Raw genomic sequence first — 22,745 nt, forward strand, 5'->3', positions numbered from 1 at the left:
AATCTTTAGCCTCTTTGAATAAACAGAATAAAGGACTTCAGGATGTATTAATTCATCTTTGAAAATGCCTCCGATTAAGATCCCTCTAGCGAAGGCTAAGCAGAATAAGAGTTTGGGAAGGAAAGAAACTGAAAGCTTAATTTCTTTGAAATTTTGTTTAAGAATTAAGAACTTTGATGTCTTAGAATTTAATGTACAAAGAAGTTTCAGGGGATTTAATATTTGCTGTTTAATTTCTCCCCAGATACCTGGCAAGGGGGGGGGTCTACCACATTGGGTTCACTGCTTAACCTTAGTGGGTTCTGTTGGATGACCTAGTTGGGTCTAATTTGGTATGAAAAGTAGAATGAGCAGTGGTTTTTGGCTTGAGGTACAGCATGACTTCTGGGCTTCCCAGGTGGCCCTAGTGGTAAATAACCCAGACACGGGTTCGATCCCTGAGTCAGGAAGGTCCCTTTGAGGAGGGCATGGCAACCCTCTCCAGTATTCTTGCCTGGAGAATCCCACGGACAGAGGAACATAATGGGTTACAGTCCGTAGGTTCACAAAGTCGGACAGGACTGAATCAACATGAATGCACGCGTGTACAGCATGACTTCTAGGAGCAAGAGCTAGACTATCTGCTCATAGTCCCAGGAGGTAATGGAACCGTGACATATGAGATTCTTGCATCATGAACTTGGAAGCAACTCCCTTGCTCCTGAGTAGCAAGAACTTGATTATAAACCAAAAATCTATAAATGGTAGAAGGCAATCTTTTCTCCTTGCAGCATCCTATTTCTCTCATTTTGCCAGTGTTGGAAAAAGTAGCTTCTGCTTCTCTCTCTTCCTCATCATTCACTCCTCCCCAGGGAAGAACAATGCTTCAGATTGTTGAGGGGGGAAGGAACTAAGAAGCATCATCATGTGGGTGGCAGGCAGTGATTCTGGGTGTGTGTGCTCTGAAGACCTACCTCTCCCCTTAGGGGTTATTCCAAGCTCTCACTTGGGAGAAAAGAATTAAGATGCCCAAATGATACTCTTTAACCAAGCCGAGTCCTTCAATCCAGGTGGTTATAATAACAATATAAAACTGACCTTTTGCCCTCTGCTTTTACTCCTCACATCCCTCCAAATTGGGAACTAATAAAGAGGTGAGCAGTTATCACCCTCAGCTCCCAGCAAATGCTGATATTTGTTGAGTAGCTAGTATGTTCCAGAAACTATGTTAAAACTTTTCCAGTCATTGCTTCATTTAGTCCTCACAAGCCTATGAGATGTGCACCTGACTGAGAAGAACCCCAAAGCTTAAAGAGCTGAACTGACCTGCCCAAGCCACAGGCAGCTCATAACTCTGGATTATCTCAGGTGTGAAACTGGATGCAGCCAGTTGATTCTATCCTATCATAACATGCATGCGTGCTAAGTCACTTCAGGCGTGTCTGACTCTTGGTGACCCTATGGACTATAGCCTGCCAGGCTCCTCTGCCCATGGGATTCTCCAGGCAAGAATATGGAGTGGGTTGCCATGCCCTCCTCCAGGGGATCTTCCCGACCCAGGGATCGAACACACGTCTCTTATGTCTCCTGCATTGGCAGGTGGGTTCTTTACATCTAGAGCTACCTGAGAAGCCCATCCTATCATATAATTATCTCTTATTGCTTAAAGAGAAGATGAGAACAGAACTCCAGCTCATCCTTGTTGCAGAGATTAGAAAATTGTGGAGCCATCAATCTGTCGTGAATACTTTCTAAAGCAGATCTTTCTGAGATCTGTCAAACTGAGTTGCTGCAAAGGCTTGTCTTAAGTTAAATTACAATAACTTGCTTCATACTTTAATTTCTGTGTTCATTATTCACTTATAATACAAATTTCACATCTATGATTTTTTTTACATGAATTCCAAAGGGCCAGTATGGCTAGATCTATCAACTAGTTCCCTGATTCTGCATCCAAATCCAACTTTGATGTGAGAGTATTTTTAACATGTTCTATTATGAGTAATTAATAGCAATAGTTTCTAATACAATCTTATATAAAAATGATTAAATATTGTCCTATTAGATTCCCTGCTCTAAACTTTCCATTGGGATTTTGCCTCAACTTTTATGTTTTAGCCACTCACATGAGACCATTTTAATTATGACCAGGTCTTTTAAAAGATATCAAAACCAAGTGGCTTTATAACCATAAATATCAACAATAAAAATCAATTTAGTTTTAGGCTACAAGTTTAATAATAATCTGAAAATGCAATGTTAAAACCCACAAGCACCTCAAATTTTTACACATATCACCTCTTAGAGAAATAAAAGAATAAAAAACTGAAGAGCAGGTAACTATCATATCACATGAGAAATATATTTTGGGCTTTAAGTATATTTAAGAAAATACTTCCACAATTCTTATCAGTGAAATGTGTCCACAATAATTCATGAATTATTAAATTATACTTTAATTCTAGATTGAAAGGGAAAGTGTTAGTCACTCAGTCTTATCCAACTCTTTGTAACCTCATGGACTGTAACCCACCAGACTCCTCTGTCCATGGGATTCTCCAGGCAAGAATACTGGAGTGGGTTGCCATTCCCTTCTGCAGGGGATCTTCCCGACCCAGGTCTCCTGCATTGCAGGCAGATTCCTTACCATCTGAGCCACCAGGGAATAGGGCATCTTAAATAAATGTTTGCCTTTGAAAGGAAATGTTGAAGTGTGTCAAATGGAAGGATGCAGAGACCTCCCTTTGAGGCTCCCTGCTCCGGGGACTTGTCGGGGTAAGTTTTTACCTCTGAGATGGGTTTCTCGTACACATCTTCTCCGATGGACTTCTCCTGGGCCAGGATGGCGTCTCGGTGCAGGACCCGGAGCACTTTCTCTGGCTCCGCAGACCCGTAATGAGCCTCCAGAACCTCAGGCTTCGTTTTCTCCGTCTTCAGCATGTGGATCACATCTTCCCTGGCCTGTGATGGAAAGCACAGCAAGGTCAGACGGTTGACAAAGTGTATCCTATGCCGGGCTCACAAAATCAGCACGGAGTTTATTGAATACATCCTGCGTCTTGTCACGGTTATTGGCAAATCCACTGGGTGCTTTTTGTTCTTTTTTTTTTTTTTTACCAAAAGCAGATTGGCAAGCAGATACTCTGCTTCAGGTTGCTAGGAAGCAGGCAAGCAGAAAAAAGGGTTTGTTCTAATATTAACTACATAAAAATTGCTGTAAATAGCAATGATTCTGAGAAGGGGGAGGACTGCTCCTGGCGGTACTTAGCCCATTTCAGTGCACATGAGGTCAACGACAAGGTAAAGTTTTCTATTTATGCCCTCAATGTAGTACTCAAATCTGGCTTAAAACAAAACCCTGCTCTCTCCCCTTCTGGTTCTTACTCCATGTGTAATTAACAAAAACAGCCTTTATTAGTGATTTCCTGTTTCCCATCAAGTGATTCATCTTGCACAGTAACACATGGTTGGCAGCTCACATGATGCTGGGCAGAGCTTCTCAATTTAATGTATTCCCATTTGAAGGCGAAAAAAAATTTCTTTTATAACACCAAAAGCATTTTGCATTGGGGTATAGTCGATTAACAATGTTGTAGTTTCAGATGAACAGCAAAGAGACTCAGCCATACATAAACATGTATATGAAATTTAACTCCTGTGATATCCAGACTGCCAGTCAGAGGAGTCAGGTTGGTGGAATTGGAGTCGTTCTTTTGTTTTTTTTTAGCAAAACTTCAGTGTCTTGTTGATACTCTTGAGAAAACCACATGATTATAGGCTTTCAGTCCTATTGACTATGGTCTGCATCACGTAATACAAATATATCTGAATATATTTCCTACTGACGAGGACTGATGAACTTTGTAGCTATGATGGAACTGACACTTACTAAACATACTCCCATTTGGTTGTATACTTGTTTCTACAGTAAAGGTGATGGGTACAAAGTACCCTGACTTCATCCCAGCTTGGACCAAAGAACAAACTGGTGGCAACAGAATTTCAGTCTGTGACAGTAGAGGAGATGTTTTCCCCTGCATTATGCTAGTGGTGGGTTTTAAATCATAAACCTGGCTCATTATCACAGCATTCTAAAGAAAGGAGCTAACTCTTAAGTCTGAGACAGGACCCCTAATATAAAGTTTGTCTTTCTTGAGATTTCTTACTTTTATGGCTTTTTCGTAGTTTATGAATTCATCTAATTCCAAATGGCCAAAGATGAATTTATTACAGAAACGTCAATGGACTGGAATTTGCAGATTTTCCCCATGTTGTTTCTGCCACATATACATGTGCTCTTTCAAGACAAAAATGGAAAATATTAATTTTGAAGAAACCAGTGGTTTGGGATTAGAGAGAAAGTGTAAGTCAGAAAATAGTTTAATGGAAAGGCAATGTGTTTCCGTGCAGGGCAAAAGGACAAAGCACAGACACAGCGTCAGGCTAGCTCTACAGCGTTTTTTGCAAATTAGAAAGAGGTGCCTGCTTCTTCCGGGAGTCACAGCTCTGAGTCAGGGTGCAGCCTGCCCAGCGTGCAAAGTGGACTCCTACCGGGTCACTCGGCCAGGCACCCCTGTACAAGGCCCAGCTCCACATTTGTGTATGGTGATCTTGTCCTGAAGGAGTCCAAGGTACGTCCATTGTTATCAGACAGTGTAAACAAAGAGCTTTACAACTGTAAATAGGTAGCTATTTTAGTTTAAAAGTTTAAGCTATCTGGTTTAAAAATATGTAAATATTATTGGTATCTTTCTTTTTAACCAAATCTTTTGAATTCTCTTAGAAGAAAACAACTGATGTGAAACACCCATTTCTTCTTTCCCTGAAAAATGTGCTTATGCTTGAACTGTATTGATTGTGATATACTACATATACCACACATTTCATTCTGAGTTCAGTTACCCTAGACAGCAATTACCAAAGGAAAAGAGGTTATGGTTATGTAACACTGTGCATTATATATTTAGAATAACATTATTCATCAGGAACTAAAAGCTTTTTAATTGCTGTAATAATAATCATGGAATATACATGTTGCCTATAAATCACTGCTACCTAAAATGGTTTAATATGGTAAATCAGTCATTCATAATTCACTGATGAAACAGTGGTATCTGTTTCATCAGTGAAATAATGAAGATGTGATCACAATAAATATTTTTTATTACTTTAAACATGATTCAATAATTGAATCACGATTCAATTAAATAAAACCACTTTACATCTCTGCTTTGAGAGTCTTGTTAATTTTTGTAGAAAGGAATGAAATTCAAAGTGTAAGAAAGTTCCTGTTGTTGAACATTACTATTTTCACATGGAAGTTTTACCACAAGCAAGCAGTTAAAGTCTTAGGGTTCTGGGAAGCTTTTAAATAAACCACTGTATTTGAAGATGTAAAACGACCCAGAGGGAGAAATACTTTGCAGAGGGTTTAAGAAGGAGAGAGAAGGAGATGAGAGGAAGAAGAGACAATGAAAATGTTTCATTGACTTAGCTGTGGTGATGGAGAATGAAGAGGAGATTAGGGTATGGAAGCAGACACAGAGGGATCCCGTCCTCTCTTCCATCCTACACAGTCACCCTTCCTGCCAAGGGAGGCATACAGAGTCCAAGAACAAAGAAGTCCCTGCTGAATTGAAACCATACTCCAGGGAACAAGGGGTTATCTCAACTGGCTGCATAAGGAGCTGATCCAAAACATTTGAGGGCAGCAGAGAGCCACTCTGCAAAGCCCAAGGCCAACAGGTAAATGTGTGTTCATTCACAAAGTGAAGGGTGGGTCTCTGGACTTTGGGGCTTCCGCAGTGGTTTAGCCATAAAGAATCCACTTGCAAGTCAGGAGCCTCAGGAGGCGTGAGTTCAATCCCTGGGTCAGAAAGACCCCTGGAGGACGGTATGGCAACCCACTCCAGTATTCTTGCCTGGAGAATCCCATGGACAGAAGAGTATGGTGAGTCCATTGGATCGCAAAGAATTGGACATGACTGAAGCTGCTTAGCATGCACACACACTCTGGACTTTGCTGTCAAAGTAGGGAGGGAGGCAACAGAATAAGACACAGGAGAGGTGCAGCCCACACAGGTGACAAAGAGGGCTGCATCCAGTCATCCCTTCAATAAATATTTGTGCACATTCAGTATTGGAGATATAATTGCACTCTGAGACATTGAAGTCTAGAGGGAAACCACAAAAACAATTGAAAGGCATTTACATTATAACATGGTAAGCCTTAGGATGGAGGAGATATCAGAGGCTAAGAACTTCAGAAGAATCTTTATGACTTGAATCTGAGCTGAGAGGAGGCTTCCTGGAGAAAGTGACACGAAATCTCACCTGAGTACTTCAGCTGGAGAAAGAGCGTTGGAGCTAGGGTAAGACTGTTGTTGACCAAGGGAAGCCTGGAGGCAAAGGTCAAACTGAATAGATGTAGATGGCTGCGCTGGGGCCACAGGAGGCTAGAGTGATAAACAAGGGACAACTCATGAAAAGCCTGTAAACCAGACAGTGAGTCTGCATTTTGTCATGGAATAGCAAGAAACCTTGGACTTTCTTTTTGTTTGTTTTATACGTGCCAGGTCACACAGGAACCTGGCCTTCTTATTTTGCTTGTTTGTTTTGTTTTGTGAGCTGGGTCTTCAATGCTGAGCTCAGGCTTTCCCTAGTTGCAGTGAAACTAGCCTAGAAACTAGACTACGGGGGTTACTCTCTAGTTGTGGTGCGCGGGCTTCTCACCACCATGGCTTCTTTTGTTGCAGAACGCAGACTCTAGGTGCATGGGCTTCAGTAGTTGCAGCTTGCAGGCTCAGTAACTGAGGCTTGCATGCTCTAGAGCGAGAGCTCAGTGGTTATGGTGCATGGGCTTAGTTGCTCTTCAGCATGTGGAATCTTCTCAGAGCAGGGATTGAACCCATGTCCCCTGCATTGGCAGGCAGATTCTTATCCACTGGGCCACCAGGAAAGTCTGAGCCTTGGAATTTCAAAGCAACATAATTGTGACATGGTCAGATTGGTGGGGTAGAAAGATCATTCACTGTGTTAAAAATGTACAAATTCTGCATCAGCAGGTCTAATGGTGCGATCCAGGAACTGTGATTAAAGCAGAGCTGCACTTTGAAATCACTGTGTATGTGTGCTCAGTCATGTCCAACTCTCTGTGACCCCATGGACTAGAGCCCGCCAGAGTCCTCACTGTACGTATGCGTGCTAAGTCACCTAAGTCATCCCCAACTGTCTGCGACTCTATGGACTGTAGCCTGCCAGGCTCCTCTGTCCCAGGGATTCTCCAGGCAAGAATATGGGAGTGAGTTGCCATGCCCTTCTCCAGGGGATCTTCCCAACCCAGGGATCGAACTTAAGTCTCTTTACATCTCCTGCATTGGCAGACAGCTTCTTTACCACTAGCCCCACCTGGAAAAGACCAAGCTCCTCATTACTTTAGGCCAATTCAACAGCAAAAGCACTTAAAATATCTACTGTCTTAGTTTAAGGCCCCCAGCAGGACCATGTGATTCCCAAGGATGTGCTTGCCCCAGAGGTTTCTCCTGCTCTCACTGGCTCTTCAATTCCACTGATCTTCTTCACCAAGGAATCATGGCTACTTCAGACCACCAGTATAAACCAGGAGGGTTGCAGGGAACTGGTGAAAGTATTTGCTACCTCTATGCAAAAGAGGGTGACCAACTCTCTCATTTTGCCTGGTACTAAGAAGAACAAAATCCCACAAAGCTGGGCTTTGGCAAATCAGGACAGTCCCAGGCAAATTGGGATGAGTTGGTTATCCAAGAGCAAACAGGGAGTGGACAGGAGCCTGGATACTCCAAAATGTTCCTACATCTTACAGGGCAGCAGTGATGGACTTACTCTACTCAAGAAATGAATTTCACAGAAAGTGTTTCCAAAACTTAGCTTTCTTTAAAGGCAAAATTCCATTGTTGATGACTATGCCTGGTGACAAATTCAACTATGTTTTAAACTTGTGGGATTTTTTAATCTTTGGAAAAATCTATAATGAGTAAGAGACAATATTTGGTATTTATGCCCATGTGACAAAGCCATTCCGCACTTCTAAATGGGTACATGTCTAACTCTGGAAGGATGGGGAATCAAGATGAACCGTTGAAGTTCAAATTCAACAAGATACCTCCTCTTGAAGCTCTCAGATTAAAGATTTGGGATGGGTGGTAAGTAGTTTAAAACTCTTTCAGAACATTGATACAATATTAATATTGACTTGAATGTTTACAGCAAAACAGAAGACTTAGAAAACATTTGCTTGAGGTGAACAGCTTGGGACAGCTTCTTAGATGGTGCCGCCATGATCCCTAACATGACGGTCCACTTTACTTAAGTTGAGAGGGAGCACAGCCAGGTGGGAAATTTGAGATGCCTGCTCCTAACTGCTGACATTGCACACCTCAGACAGGCCATTCCCTGCTAATAGCGGTTGACCTTGAATGGGGGATATGTTTTGAGGACAGAATAAATTTATTTCTATGCTATGGAAGAACCAGAATGTCACAGTTTTTAAAAACTATCACTTTTTCATATATTTAATTAGCTACCTAAGTATGAATATGAATATCACCGCATTGAGTTAAGGGACCCTAGGAAAGATGGTCCTGGAAGACTAACATATACCCATTCTGTAAATACTTTCCCATTCTGGGAACTCAACTCAATGTTCTATATCTATTTAAATAAGGTAATTTATTAGTTTACTTCGCCTACTTGTTTCCTAGGCTGTGAGCTGCTTTGAGGTCAGGGACTATGTCTACAATGTCTACTAAAAGAGTGCCTACCTGCATGATAGCAACTCAGTAAATATTTGTTAAAATAAAGACAATTAAAATTAATTGATGTGAAGTCAGAGAGGCATAAACTGACACTGAAAAGTTCAGAACAACCTTAACTAGCCTTGTTTAAAAGATCTAAACAATTACACTTTTCAACTTCTGCTCTTCCATCCGACATTCTTGTCTACAGTTTAGGAGTCACTTTCTCCTTCTGAAGTTTATTCCAAAAAGAAAATATGTAAACTGAATAAGGAAAAACAGTACATTCCACCAGAATGTTACTACAGGAAGCAAAGTATCTTTAAATCTCATACAAATTGAATTATACTGTTCTGTCTAGTTAGGTAACATGGAATATTATAAATGTATTGGAAGAAAAAAAGCTATGTAATTTATGATAGTATTAGCTATCACCCATTTTTTTTTCCTCCTCAATGTTAGAAATCAAAGGTAACATAATTAGTGCCACAGCAACATACAAGGAGAAGATTCAGACATGGTTAAAGAGCCATCAGGACTAAAAATGTGTCTTTAAGTTTTTCTTTAGAAATTTCTCTCTATAACTCTATGGTTAATAGTAGCCTAAAAGTCTCTATACAGCTTGTTCATTAAAGATCACTTCTTTGTAGCACTTCAGCTGAACTATCCAAAAAAAAAAAGCTTATTAAAATATCACTCAAGATGGAAGGGACATATGTATACATGGCTGATCCATGTTGATGTATGACAGAAACCAACACAATATTGTGATTATCCTTCAGTTAAAAATAAATACATTAAGAAAAAAGAAATATCACAAGCAGAAATTCCCTGGTGATCCATTGGTTAAGAATCCATTTGCCAATTTAGGAGACACAGGTTCAAACCCTGGTCCGGTAAGATTCCACATGCCTCGGGGCAGTGAAGCCTGTGTGCCATAGCTACTGGACACACGCTGGAGCCCGAGCTCCACAAGAAGAGAAGCCACCACAGTGAGAAGCCTGAACACCGCATCAGGGTGGCCCCTGCTCACCACAACTAGAACAAGCCCACGCACAGCCACAAAGACCTAGTGCGGCCAAAAATTAGTAAAACTATGTTCTAAAATCACAAGCAGATGCTATTTTCATATTAAAGCTTGATTTTATTAATACCATGATAGCTTGAATTTTTCAAAGGAAAATTCCTCAAAATCCCAATGATTTTTTTTTTTTTTTGCAAAAACAGAAGAATCCATTCTAAAGTGCATATGGAATTTCAAGAGACAACAAATATCCAAAGGGACAGCCAAAGAGCCAGTCTCGAAAAAGAACAAAATTCAGGTCTCATGCTTCCTAATTTCAAAACTTACTACAAAGCTACAGCAATCAAAACATTATGATACTGGCATAAATACAGACATTTAGACTGGTAGAACCAAATAGAGATCCCAGAAATAAAACCTCGTATATATAGTCACATGATTTTCAGTAAGAATGTCAAGGCCGTTCAATGGAAAAAGGATATGATAGTCTTTTCAACAAATGATGCTGGGAAAACTGGATATCCAGAATGAAGATGGACCCTTACCTTATACAAAAATTAACTCAAAACAAATCAAAAACCTGAATGGAAAGCTAAAACTCCTAGAAGAAAACATAGGGGAAAAACTTCATGATATTGGATTTGGCAATGATTTCTTGGATAGGACACCAAAAGCACAAGCAATAAAAGAAAAAATAGATAAATTGAACTATATCAAGATTTAAAACTTCTGTGTATCAAAGTACAGAATCGATGGAAAAGCAACCCACAGAATGGGACAAATTATTTGTAAATCATATGTTTGATAAAGGATTAATATCCAGAATATATAAAGAATTGCTATAACTCAACAACAACAAAAACTGACTTTACAATGGGCAAAGGACCTACATAGACATTAATTTTTAAAATTTTATTGAAGTATAATTGAGGTACAATATAAGTTACAGGTATAAAATATAGTGATTCACAATTTTCTAAGGTTATACTGCATTTATAGTTATATAAAATGTTGGCTACAGTCCCTATGTTGTACAGTATATCCTTGTAGTTCATACCTAATAGTTTGCGCCTTTTAACCCCATGCCCTTATATTGCCCCACTACCCTTCCCTCCCCCCACTGGTAACCACTAGTTTGTTCTATATAGAAGTGAATCTGCTGCTTTTTTGTTGTTGTTATATTTACTACTTTGTTGTATTTTTTCGATTTCACATATAAGTGATATCATACAATAGTTTTGTCTTTCTCTGCCTGACTTCTCTCACTAGCATAATGCCCTTCAGGTCCATCCATGGCGTTACAAATGGCAAAATTTAGGGGTTTTTTGTGGCTCTGTGTGTATGTATGTATGTATATAGGCTCAGTCATGTCCAACTCTTTGCAACCCTATGGACTATAGCCAGTCAGGCTCCTCTGTCCATGGAATTTTCCAGGCAGGAATAGTGAGTGGATTGCTATTTCCTACTCCAGGAGATCTTCACAATCCTGGAGTTGAACCCAAGTCTCTATATCTCCTGCATTGGCAGGCAGATTCTTTACCACTGTGCCACCTGAGAAGCCCTTTGCCACATCTTTTTTATCCATTAATCTACCTAAGTGTTGATGGACAGTTAGGTTGCTTCCATATCTTGGAAATCATAAATAATGCTGCTGTGAATGTTGGGGTGCATGTATCTTTTTGAATTAGCTTTTTTGTTTTTCAGATATACACATGGGGTCACAAAAGAGTCAGACATCACTTAGCAACTAGTTAACAACAACAAAAACCTAAATAGTTATTTCTAAGGTATACAAATGGCCAGCAAGAACATGAAAGCACACTCAATAGTGCTTATCACAGAAATCAAAACCACAGTGAGATACCACTTCACATCTATTTGGATGGCTATCATCAAAAACAGTAACAAGTATCAAAAAGGGTATAGAGAAATTGGAATCCTTGTGCACTGTAAAATGATTTAGGCACAATGGAAGACAGCATGGCAGTTTTTCAAAAAATTACAAATAAATTATCATATTATTCAGTAATTCCACTTCTGGGCATATACCCCAAAGAATTGAAAGCAGGAACACTTAAATTTATAGTAGCATTATTCACAATAGCCAAAAGGTGGAAACAACCCAAGTATTCATTGACAGATGAATGGATAAACAATGTGGTCAGTCAGTCAGCCAGCCAGTTCAGTTGCTCAGTCATGTCCACCTCCTTGCAACCCCACGGACTGCAGCACGCCAGGCCTCCCTGTCCATCACCAACTCCTGAAGTTTACTCAAACTCATGTCCATCGAGTCAGTGATGCCATCCAACCATCTCATCCTCTGTCGTCCCCTTCTCCTCCTGCCTTCAATCTTTCCTATGTCAGGGTCTTTTCAAATGAGTCAGTTTTTCTCATCAGTGGCCAAAGTATTGGAGTTTCAGCTTCAACATCAGTCCTTCCAATGAATATTCAGGACTGATCTCCTTTAAGATGGACTGGTTGGATCTCCTTGCAGTCCAAGGGACTCTCAAGAGTCTTCTCCAACACCACAGTTCAAAAGCATCAATTCTTCAGTGGTCAGCTTTCTTTATAGTCCAACTCTCACATCCATACATGACCACTGGAAAAGCCATAGCTCTGACTAGACTGACCTTTGTTGGCAAAGTAATGTCTCTCACTTTTAACATGCTATCTAGGTTGGTCATAACAATGCGGTATACACATACAAAGGCTTTCCTGGTGGCTCAAACGGTAAAGAATCTGCCTGCAAGGCAGGAGACCCAGGTTCAATCCCTGGGTCAGGAAGATCCCCTGGAGAAGGGCATGGCAACTCACTCCAGTATTCTTGCCTGGAGAATCCCATGGACAGAGGAACCTGGTAGGCTACAGTGCAGAAAGTCAAAAAGAGTCGGACACCATTGAGTGACGAACACACACATATACATATAATGCAATATTACTCATCCTTTTTTAAAAAAGGAAATTCTGACACATGCTCCAGCATGGATGAACCTTGAAGACACTATGCCAAATGAAATAAGCTTGTCACAAAAGGACAAATACTATATGATTCCATTTATATGAGGTACTTAGAAAAGTCAAATTCATAGAGACAGAAAGTGGACTGGTGGTTGGCAGGGGCAGTGGGGAAGGAGGATAGACAGTGGTTGTTCAGTGGGAACAGAGTTCCGGGTTTGGAAGATGAGAAGCTTTCTGCAGATGGATGTATGGTGGTGATAATACACAAGGTGAATGCATTTAATGCTGATGAATTGTACACTTAAAAATGGTTACAATGGTAAATTTTATGTTATGTATATTTTGCCACAGTTTTAAAAAAATTAGAAGTACCACTTTGTTATCCCCCCAAAAATGCAAATAAGAAAATACAAATCACCCTCACTCCTTTATCTAGAGAATACTACTTTTTTGAATAAAAAGGTAAAATTCCGTGTAATAAATTGTAGAAGTACGGTCATATTTTCCTTGGGGTTACTTAGCTGAACATCACAGTCATCCATGGATTTAAACATTTTCACGACTTGTGTGGTTTTGTTTTTCTTTTTTACCCACATTGGGATATTAATAGCAAGACAGCTGCTATGTCCCAGATTAGAAATTAGATAAGGCCACAGGTTCCCCCCTGCGGTGCTGTGATTCTGTAGTGTATAATTTCTTAAATTCTGAAAGACTGCAGGCTCTTGGTACTGTGCTAAGACCCTGGGCAGGGACCTTAAACGGCCCACCCCTATATGTAATCACGTCCCGCAGACACGGTCCAGCTTTCTGTGAGCCGGTTGAGAAACTGAATTCCATAAAATGTGGGCGAAGTGATTGCTAAGGCACAACTACATGGTTGTTTTCTCACTGTGGTTATTTATGCAGCTCCGTGAATTTAACCCTCTCAACATAAACCAGCTAGAGAAGACCCAGGACTGACTGAGCATCTGTAGCACACCTGACACCAGGCGTCTCTCTACAGACCCCTCTGGTCCAACGCCGCTATTTATTTATGTAAATTTTGTTCACCTCCCCACTTCATCCTATGACTGTCTCCTCCACAGATGGTCTCTCCAATAATTTCTCAAGCTTGAGTGAAATCCCTCTATGTAATCTTGTCTGGAGGATTGACTGGCAGGGCTATTTGCATGAGGGACCAAGGCTCTTCCTGGGAAAGAGCTCGTCCCCGGGGGAGGAAGGGCGCCATTTTGGTCGAAGGACAATAGAGCAGGGTCAGAGGGCAAGGGTCAGTCTGAGTGCAGCCCAGCGCCTGTCAGTCCAATGTGCCCCCCAGCTCAGCCCTCTCGACCCACGCCTGGGTCCCAGGGTGAAGGACTGCCATGAAAGAACCCAGTAAGAACTAGAGGAATTGGTAAATTAGAATGCAGCAGGAAGCAGGGCAGGCGGGAAGGGGCAGCCCCTCTCTGTCTGTCGGGCATCCTGCTCTCGGTGGATGCATAGGCTGAACCGCTTCCGAGTAGACATCAACTGACAGTCACAGAGGAGAGAGCCCTGGAGGGCAGACAGCCATCCAGGCTGTACCTTCAGAACAGCAGGCCTCACCGCGGGAGGTTGGAGGGGGAAAGAGCAGGGGCAAAGGTCAAATGGGAGCCCGGAGCAGGGTGTGCACCGCGTGTGGGCCACCCTCTGAGGACTCCCTGCGTGCTCGGGAGAAACCTAAGGGGTCTGGCATCCCAGCAGAGCAGGTGGGGGCGGGGGCCGGAGAGAGAAACGATAGTTTCTTTGATCTTATTTTTATCCTCCCACTGGTGAGGCCTGGGAAATACAAGTAATGCTGTTTCAAAGAGAAAATATCGCCAGTCAACAAGATAAGGCCGTAGCGCCTAGATAAAATTTATAGGGGTGGTTTATTTGCATCGTATAACACGCAATTCCTTTGTATTTGTTGTGCTTTTTGATGTATTCATTTCAGCCTCTGACCTAAGTGAATTCTATATTGATGGCATTTGACCAACTTAGAACAACTAGAATTTCGTTTTTTGAACAAAAACACAAGAAAATCTCAGCCATTATGAAGCTACAGGGCATGTCACACTGAATATTTACCTTTATAAGTAACTCAATATTTACCTTTATAAGTACTTACTTTAAAAAACAGAGATTTTTCCATTGTAGGGGTTTGGGAGTAGGATGAACTCCCAAAGTGAATTCATTTAGAATTCAAATGAATTTTGAAGGCCCTCTTCTCTTAAAGAGAATATAATATGCATAAGTTAATGTCTTTAAGAGAACTTGGAATGGTCTTTCTAAATATCAGCTCTTCGGATGTACTAAAGATGTTTATTGTTATATGCTTTCTTAACCCACTTGCTTTTTTGTCTTCATCTTTAAACAAGTTGCTGATGGTAACTTACAGCTAATTTTTTCTTCTTTTTGAGAGAAGCAATTCAGTGAAAACAGTATGCAGCTGGGTCTCTTGAGTTGGGCTTCCCTGTGGCTCAGCTGGTAAAGAATCTGCGTGCAATGTGGGAGACCTGGGTTCAATCCCTGGGTTGGGAAGATCCCCTGGGGAAGGGAAAGGCTACCCACTCCAGTATTCTGGCCTAGAGAATTCCTTGGACTGTATAGTCCATGGGGTCACAAAGAGTGGGACACGACTGAGTGACTTTCACTTTCACTCTTGAGTTAGAAACATACATCAGCACTGCTGCTAGTGTGACCTTGAATGAGTGAGTTAGCTTCTCTGAACTCAGTTTCTTCATCTGTAAAATGGGCACAGCAGTAGTTCCTTTACAGATTTTACTTGAGCTGATGTATAAAAGGAGCTGGCAAATGTTAGCTACCCTGCCTTTTGTGAGCCAGTCACACTGTGGCTCTGCTAATGTGACCTTCAGCCGGTTAGCTCTGAACTTCATCTTCCCCATCTGTAAGAGATTGAAATATATGTGACATGATTAATATGGTGCCTGGAGTACTGTGGCTGCCAAATAAAAGGCAACTTCCTCTTTTTTCTTTTCTCATAGGACTAGATTGACTGTTGTGGAACAGCTGGATCTACTGAGCAACACAGCCCAAAGCCTTTCCACAGGGCCTTCCCTGATGGTCCAGTGGTTAAGAATCCACCTTACAGTGCAGAGGACGCAGGTTCGAACCCTAGTCAGGGAACTAAGACCCCCACCTGCCTCAGGGCAAGTAAGCCCACAAGGCACAGCTAGAGATGCCCCAGGGCCACAACTTGAGAAAGCCCGTGTGCCACAACGAAGACCCAGCGCAGCAAAAAAATAAGCCTTTCCACAAACTGCACCAGTTAGACAAAGCCTAAGGCAGTTCTCGTCCCTGTGGCTGTCTGTCTCCTGTGACTCCTCAAACCACTCATAACAATCCTGTGATTCCCGGGCCTCCGGCTTCCCAGACACTGGCAGCCCCCGCGCCTCCGGACCTCCCGCACAATTTGTTGGTGATTTGAAGGAGCAGCTTCCTGTCTAATTCAAGAATCTGGGCTCCACGGTTTATGCTAGAGTCTGCAGTTTCTGCATCACCCGAGTCAAAAGTTTATACTGCAGCAGAAATGACTTGACACTTTTTCCTAAACTTTTCTGGGTATTCTATTTAAAACCTGGCATCAATAAGAAACGATGTCAAACAGCTCATCATGTGCTAGGACTCAGGCTGGAAGCAGGCATTGCCTCTAAATGAAGGTGCAGCCGAAGTCAGGCCCTCTGATTTAGGAAAAGAAAATACAAAGAAGTGAAAACATAGAAATGTTAATTTCTTAAATTGCATCTTTGGTGTTTAATAAAATTCCTATGAGTTCCTAGTTGGAAAGTCCTTTTTTTAAAGAAAGGAGATCCCTGAAAAAGTCACAGTATCTGTTTGTGATTGGCTAACAGCTTTTATGGACAACATTTGGCTCTCTGCTGCCAAATCTCAAGTTGAAATGCCAAATCTACCTTTTCAAAGAGAAAATGTAGTTGATCACATCTGATTATACAATTACCATGCTTTTTCACTCTCTTGGGCCACATTCAAAAATTTTCTTTTTTTTTTTTCTCATTAAACTTTTTTTAATGGGTCTCAAATTCTGTGACAGATTTTTGGTCAAGTTGTTTTCATTAAAAAGTACTGATTTTAAAAACTAATAACTTAAACTGCCACACACAAAACATATGGTCCACAAAAACATTCTCCTTTCCTTCTGAAGGTTTTACGGTGCATTGTTATCATTAACCAGTCTTTTACTATTAAACTTAAATGGCCAATTGAGACAAACAGTTCTGAGACTGTTCTTCCACCACTGATTAAGACTGGGGTGGCAGGTCTTGGGGATAATATTCATTTAGCCTTCTGAGCTTTCTCAGCTGACTTGGTGACCTTGCCAGCTCCAGCTGCCTTCTTGTCCACTGCTTTGATGACACCCAGAGCGACTGTCTGTCTCATGTCACGCACAGCAAAATGGCCCGGGGAGGATAGTCAGAGAAGCTCTCGACACACATGGGCTTGCCAGGAACCATATCAACAATGGCAGTGTCACCAGATTTCAAGAATTTAGGGCCATCTTCCAGCTTTTTCCCAGAACGACGATCAATCTTCTCCTTCAGCAAAAATTTTCATTAAGAAAACCTCACGTGTGCTGTTATCTAAGTGCTAGTGTTTAGGAACACTAGCTCTGCGATTTGAGAACAGGTGTAAAATGTGTAGACCTGCCCTTCCTGTCACCTGATACTTCTCTAATCCTATACTCATCACTTTGTAACCACCATTGCTTGTTTTCTCCCTCTGGGAAAGACTGGGAGCTCAGAAGCCTCTTGTTCTCTTGTGAACCCAGCTGCTAGCACAGGGATCAACTCATTAACTGTTTGTTAAATGTGTAAGCAAATGTTTGTGTGTGTGTTTTTTGCATGTATCCTCCTTATTCCACACCAATGTCCTGTGTTTCCAGCTCTTCTAAACATGTATATTTTCTCTTTTGAGGACAGAACCGTTTCTTTAAAATCTACCTTTTACCGTTCACTTGGGCTTCCCTGGTGACTTTAGTAGGTAAAGCATCTGCCTGCAATGTGGGAGACCCCAGGTTTGATCCCTGGGTTAGGAAGATCCTCTGGAGGAGAGCATAGCAACCCACTCCAGTATTCTTGCCTGGAGAATTCCATGGACAGAGGAGCCTGGCAGGCTGCAGTTCGTGGGGTCGCAAAGAGTTGGGCATGACCGAGCAACTAAAGCATAGGAGACAGAAAGCTTAGACTCCAAAGATGTTAGCTTATTACTTCTGTACATGTTCATGAAATCTCCATCAAATCTCCCCATGATTCAGGTTCCCTGTTGTGTACAGGAACAAACAGAAATGAATAGCTGTTGATCTTCATTATCAGCAACAGTTGTTTTCTGTAAAGTTACCACAGACAGTGAGTTAGGGCACACAGAATCATTGCTTCTGGGTAAAATGTAGTTAGGTTCCCACAAGTCTCTCATCACAATAATTTCATCATCCATCAGTATATAACCTTGTTTTATGTGTTTCTTTATTTAAAGACAGATAAGTGAACGATTGAATCAATATACATTCCCCCCTGACTTTGCAGGGGAAAAACGTTTTCTCTGAAATGACAAAAAGATTAGAGATTCTACTTGTTAAAAAAAAACATAGCAAATTAAGTGCCTACAAAACATGTTTGTAACAACTATGACAAACTTCTCTGGTGGCTTAGCGATAAAGAATCTGCCTGTTTTGTGGAAGACGTAGGAGACGCAGATTCGATCCCTGGGTCAGGAATATCCTCTTGAAAAGGAAATGGCTACCCACTCCAGTATTCTTGCCTGGAAAATCCCATGGAGAGAGGGGCCAGTTCACTATAGTTCATCATTTCAGTTCAGTTCAGTCGCTCAGTTGTGTCCGACTCTTTGTGACTCCATGGACTGCAGCACGCCAGGCTTCCCTGTCCATCACCAACTCCCGGAGTTTACTCAAACCCATGTCCATTGAGTCGGTGATGCCATCCAACCATCTCATCCTCTGTCGTCCCCTTCTCCTCCTGCCTTCAGTCTTTCCCAGTATCAGGGTCTTTTCCAATGAGTCAGCTCTTTGCATCAGGTGGCCAAAGTATTGGAGTTTCAGCTTCAACATCAGTCCTTCCAATGAACACCCAGGACTGATCTCCTTTAGGATTGACTGGTTTGATTTTCTTGCTGTCCAAGGGACTCTCAAAAGTCTTCTCCAATACCACAGTTCAAAAGCATCAATTCTTCAGTGTTCAGCTTTCTTTACAGTCCAGCTCTCACATCCATACATGTCTACTGGGAAAACCATAGCCTTGACTAGACAGACCTTTGTTGGCAAAGTAATGTCTCCGCTTTTTAATATGCTGTCTAGGTTGCTCATAGTTTTTCTTCCAAGGAGCAAGCCTCTTTTTATTTCATGGCTGCAGTCACCATCTGCGGTGATTTTGGAGCCCCCAGAAATAAAGTCAACCACTGTTTCCACTGTTTCCCCATCTATTTACCATGAAGGGATGGAACCAGATGCCATGATCTTAGTTTTCTGAATGTTGTATTTTAAGCCAACTTTTCACTCACCTCTTTCAGTTTCAACAAGAGGCTCTTTAGTTCTTTTCTTTCTGCCGTAAGGGTGGTGTCATCTGCATATCTGAGATTATTGATATTTCCCCCGGCAATCTTGACTCCAGCTTGTGCTTCATCCAGCCCAGCATTTCTCATGATGTACTCTGCATATAAGTTAAATCAGCAGGGTGGCAATATACAGCCTTGACATACTCCTTTCCAGATTTGGAACCAGTCTGTTATTCCATGTCGAGCTCTAACTGTTGCTTCCTGACCTACATGTAGATTTCTCAGGAGGCAGGTTAGGTGGTCTGGTATTCCCATCTCTTAAAGGATTTCCACAGTTTATTGTGATCCACATAGTCAAAGGCTTTGGTGTAGTCAATAAAGCAGAAGTAGATATTTTTTCTTAAACTCTCTTGCTTTTTCGATGATCCAACAGATGTTAGCAATTTGATCTCTGGTTCCTCTGCCTTTTCTAAATCCAGCTTGAACATCTGGAAGTTCATGGTTCACGTATTGCTGAAGCCTGGCTTGGAGAATTTTCAGTGTTACTTTGCGAGGGTGTGAGATGAGTGCAATTGTGCAGTAGTTTGAACATTGTTTGGCATTGCCTTCCTTTGGGATTGGAACGAAAACTGACCTTTTCCAGTCCTGTGGCCACTGCTGAGTTTTCCAAATTTGCTGGCATGTTGAGTGCAGCACTTTCACAGCATCATCTTTTAGGATGTGAAATAGCGCAACTGGAATTCCATCACCTTCACCAGCTCTGTTCGTAGTTACACTTCCTAAGGCCCACTTGACTTTGCATTTCAGGATGTCTAGCTCTAGGTGAGGGATCACAGCATTGTGGTTATCTGGGTCATGAAGATCTTTTTGTATAGTTCCTCTGTGTATTCTTGCCACCTCTTCTTAATATCTTCTGCTTCTGTTAGGTCCATACCATTTCTATCCTTTATCGAGCCCATCTTTGCATGAAATGTTCCCTTGGTATTCCTAATTTTCTTAAAGAGATCTCTAGTCTTTCCCATTCTGTTGTTTTCCTCTATTTCTTTGCATTGATCACCGAGGAAGGCTTTCTTATCCCTCCTTGCTATTCTTTGGAACTCTGCATTCAAATGGGTATATGTTTCCTTTTCTCCTTTGCCTTTAGCTTCTCTTCTTTTCTCAGCTATTTGTAAGGCCTCCTCAGACAACCATTTGGCCTTTTACATTTCTTTTTCTTGGGAGTGGTCTTGATCACTGCCTGCTGTACAACGTCAGGAACCTCCATCCATAGTTCTTCAGGCACTCTGTCCTATCAGAGTTAATCCCTTGAATCTATTTGTCACTTCCACTGTATAATTGTAAGGGATTTGATTTAGATCATACCTGAATGGTCTAGTGGTTTTCCCTACTTTCTTCAATTTAAGCCTGAATTTGGCAATGAGAAGTTCATGATCTGGGCCACAGTCAGCTCCCAGTCTTGTTTTTGATGACTGTATAGAACTTCTCCATCTTTGGCTGCAGAGAATATAATCAATCTGATTTCAGTATTGACCATCTGGTGACGTCCATGTGTAGAGTCTTCTCTTGTGTTTTTGGAAGTGGGTTTTTGCTATGATCAGTGCATTCTCTTGGTCAAACTCTATTAGCCTTTGCCCTGCTTCATTCTGTACTCCAAGGCCAAACTTGCCTGTTACTCCAGGTATCTCTTGACTTCCTACTTTTGCATTCCAGTCCCCTATAATGAAAAGGACATCTTTTTTGGGTGTTAGTTCTAGAAGGTCTTGTAGGTCTTCATATAACCATTCAACCTCAGCTTCTTCAGCATCACTGGTTGGGGCATAGACTTGGATTACTGTGATATTGAATGGTTTGCCTTGGAAATGAACAGAGATCATTCGGTCGTTTTTGAGGCTGCATCCAAGTCCTGCATTTCAGACTCTTTTGTTGACTATGAGGGCTGCTCCATTTCTTCTAAGGGATTCTTGCCCACAGTAGTAGACATAATGGTCATCTGAGTTAAATTCACCTATTCCAGTCCATTTTAGTTCACTGATTCCTAAAATGTCAATGTTCACTCTTGCCATCTCCAGAGTACATCACATGATGTACTCTGCATATAATTTAAATAAGCAGGGTGACAGTATACAGCCTTGATGTACTCTTTTCTCAATTTGGAACCTGTCAGTTCTGTCGTTTATGAGATTGCACCCAAGTACTGCATTTCAGACTCTTTTGTTGACTATAAGGGTTACTCCATTTCTTCTAAGTATTCTTGCCCACAGTAGTAGATATAATGGTCATCTGAATTAAATTCACCCATTCTCATCTGTTAATGTACAATGGTCTTTCTGAGGTGCACAAACCATTATGAAATTTAAGAATTCTTTACCCTTCTCTAAGAACTAATTTTTATGGGGTTCCCTGCTGGCTCAGTGGTAAAGAATCTGCCTGCTAATGCAGGAAACTTGAGTTCAATCCTTGGGTCAGGAAGATCTCCTGGAGGAGGAAATGGCAACCACTCTAGTGTTCTTGCCTAGGAAATCCCATGGACAGAGAAGCTGGTGGGCTGCAGTCCATGGGAATCACAAAAGAGTCAGACATGGTTTAGTGATTAAACAAACAACAAAGAACTAATTTTCACCCTATCGAGACCAATAGTGCTCTCACTGAGGACACATTTTTCTCAATGATCCATACTGAACTAGTTTTACTTTGATAATTAGATACAATGTTTTTTAAAAGAAAGTTCTGGAATGGGTAGTATGAACTCAGAAGAATAAATCTTTAATAGCATAATTTCTCATATTCTGGTACCTGAAATTTTGAAGCAATTATCTTTCTATCATGTCTAAAATTGATTATGTAAGTATACATCTAATCCCACAAATATGTCTGTCTGTATATGTGTAATATGAAGCTACTATGTATTTTTCAGAGAAGATAGAGTTGGATTTAATAACAACCAATTCTTAAATTACACCCTAGTGTGAACAAAATTATTTTCATGGATACTGTGCATTTCTCTTAACCCTGTTCTATAGATGAAGAAAATAAGACTCAATGGATTAAATAGTGTGCCCAAGGTTACGTGATTTGTAAGAAACAGAGTTATCTGATTTCAAAATATTTATTCCTTCCATTACAAGTTGCTCTGGGAGTCAGTACCAGTTTTCTGTGAGAATGTGTTATAAATGCAAAGCCAGGGAAGACCCTGGAGTGAGACCCTCTGGGCAGTGTTTCCTGTACTAACATTCATCTACAGATGGCACCACCGCCATCTGGTCCAGCTTCCCCACACTACATAACGTGATTGGCTTTCCATGATCCTGCCAATATTTTTTTAGCACTGTCATTTTTTTAGTAACTTCCCTTAAAATGTCACACTTCTCTCTTCAGGCCAGGGTACATAAGGTCAGTGAACCCAGTCCTGCAAATTTCCTTCTCTGAATCTCCAAGACTCCTTGCCAAGCCACTACTGCTAGGAGACA

General features: G+C 41.3%; 1 protein-coding gene across 12 annotated transcripts in view; it reads right to left on the reverse strand.

The window, feature by feature from the left end:
• The window catches only part of FILIP1 (filamin A interacting protein 1), a 223,104-nt gene that overhangs the window by 62,752 nt on the left and 137,607 nt on the right, over positions 1-22,745 (reverse strand). For all 12 annotated transcript variants that reach the window (XM_081530782.1, XM_081530793.1, XM_081530791.1 and 9 more), the window contains one exon: positions 2,767-2,940. In XM_081530782.1, coding sequence (XP_081386908.1) covers positions 2,767-2,940 — 174 coding nt within the window. The remainder of the gene's footprint in view (positions 1-2,766; positions 2,941-22,745) is intronic.

The sequence above is a fragment of the Giraffa tippelskirchi genome, chromosome 9, assembly GCF_054371585.1.
Source record: "Giraffa tippelskirchi isolate mGirTip1 chromosome 9, T2T-mGirTip1v1.2.pri, whole genome shotgun sequence".
In the NCBI taxonomy this organism is placed as follows: domain Eukaryota; kingdom Metazoa; phylum Chordata; class Mammalia; order Artiodactyla; family Giraffidae; genus Giraffa; species Giraffa tippelskirchi.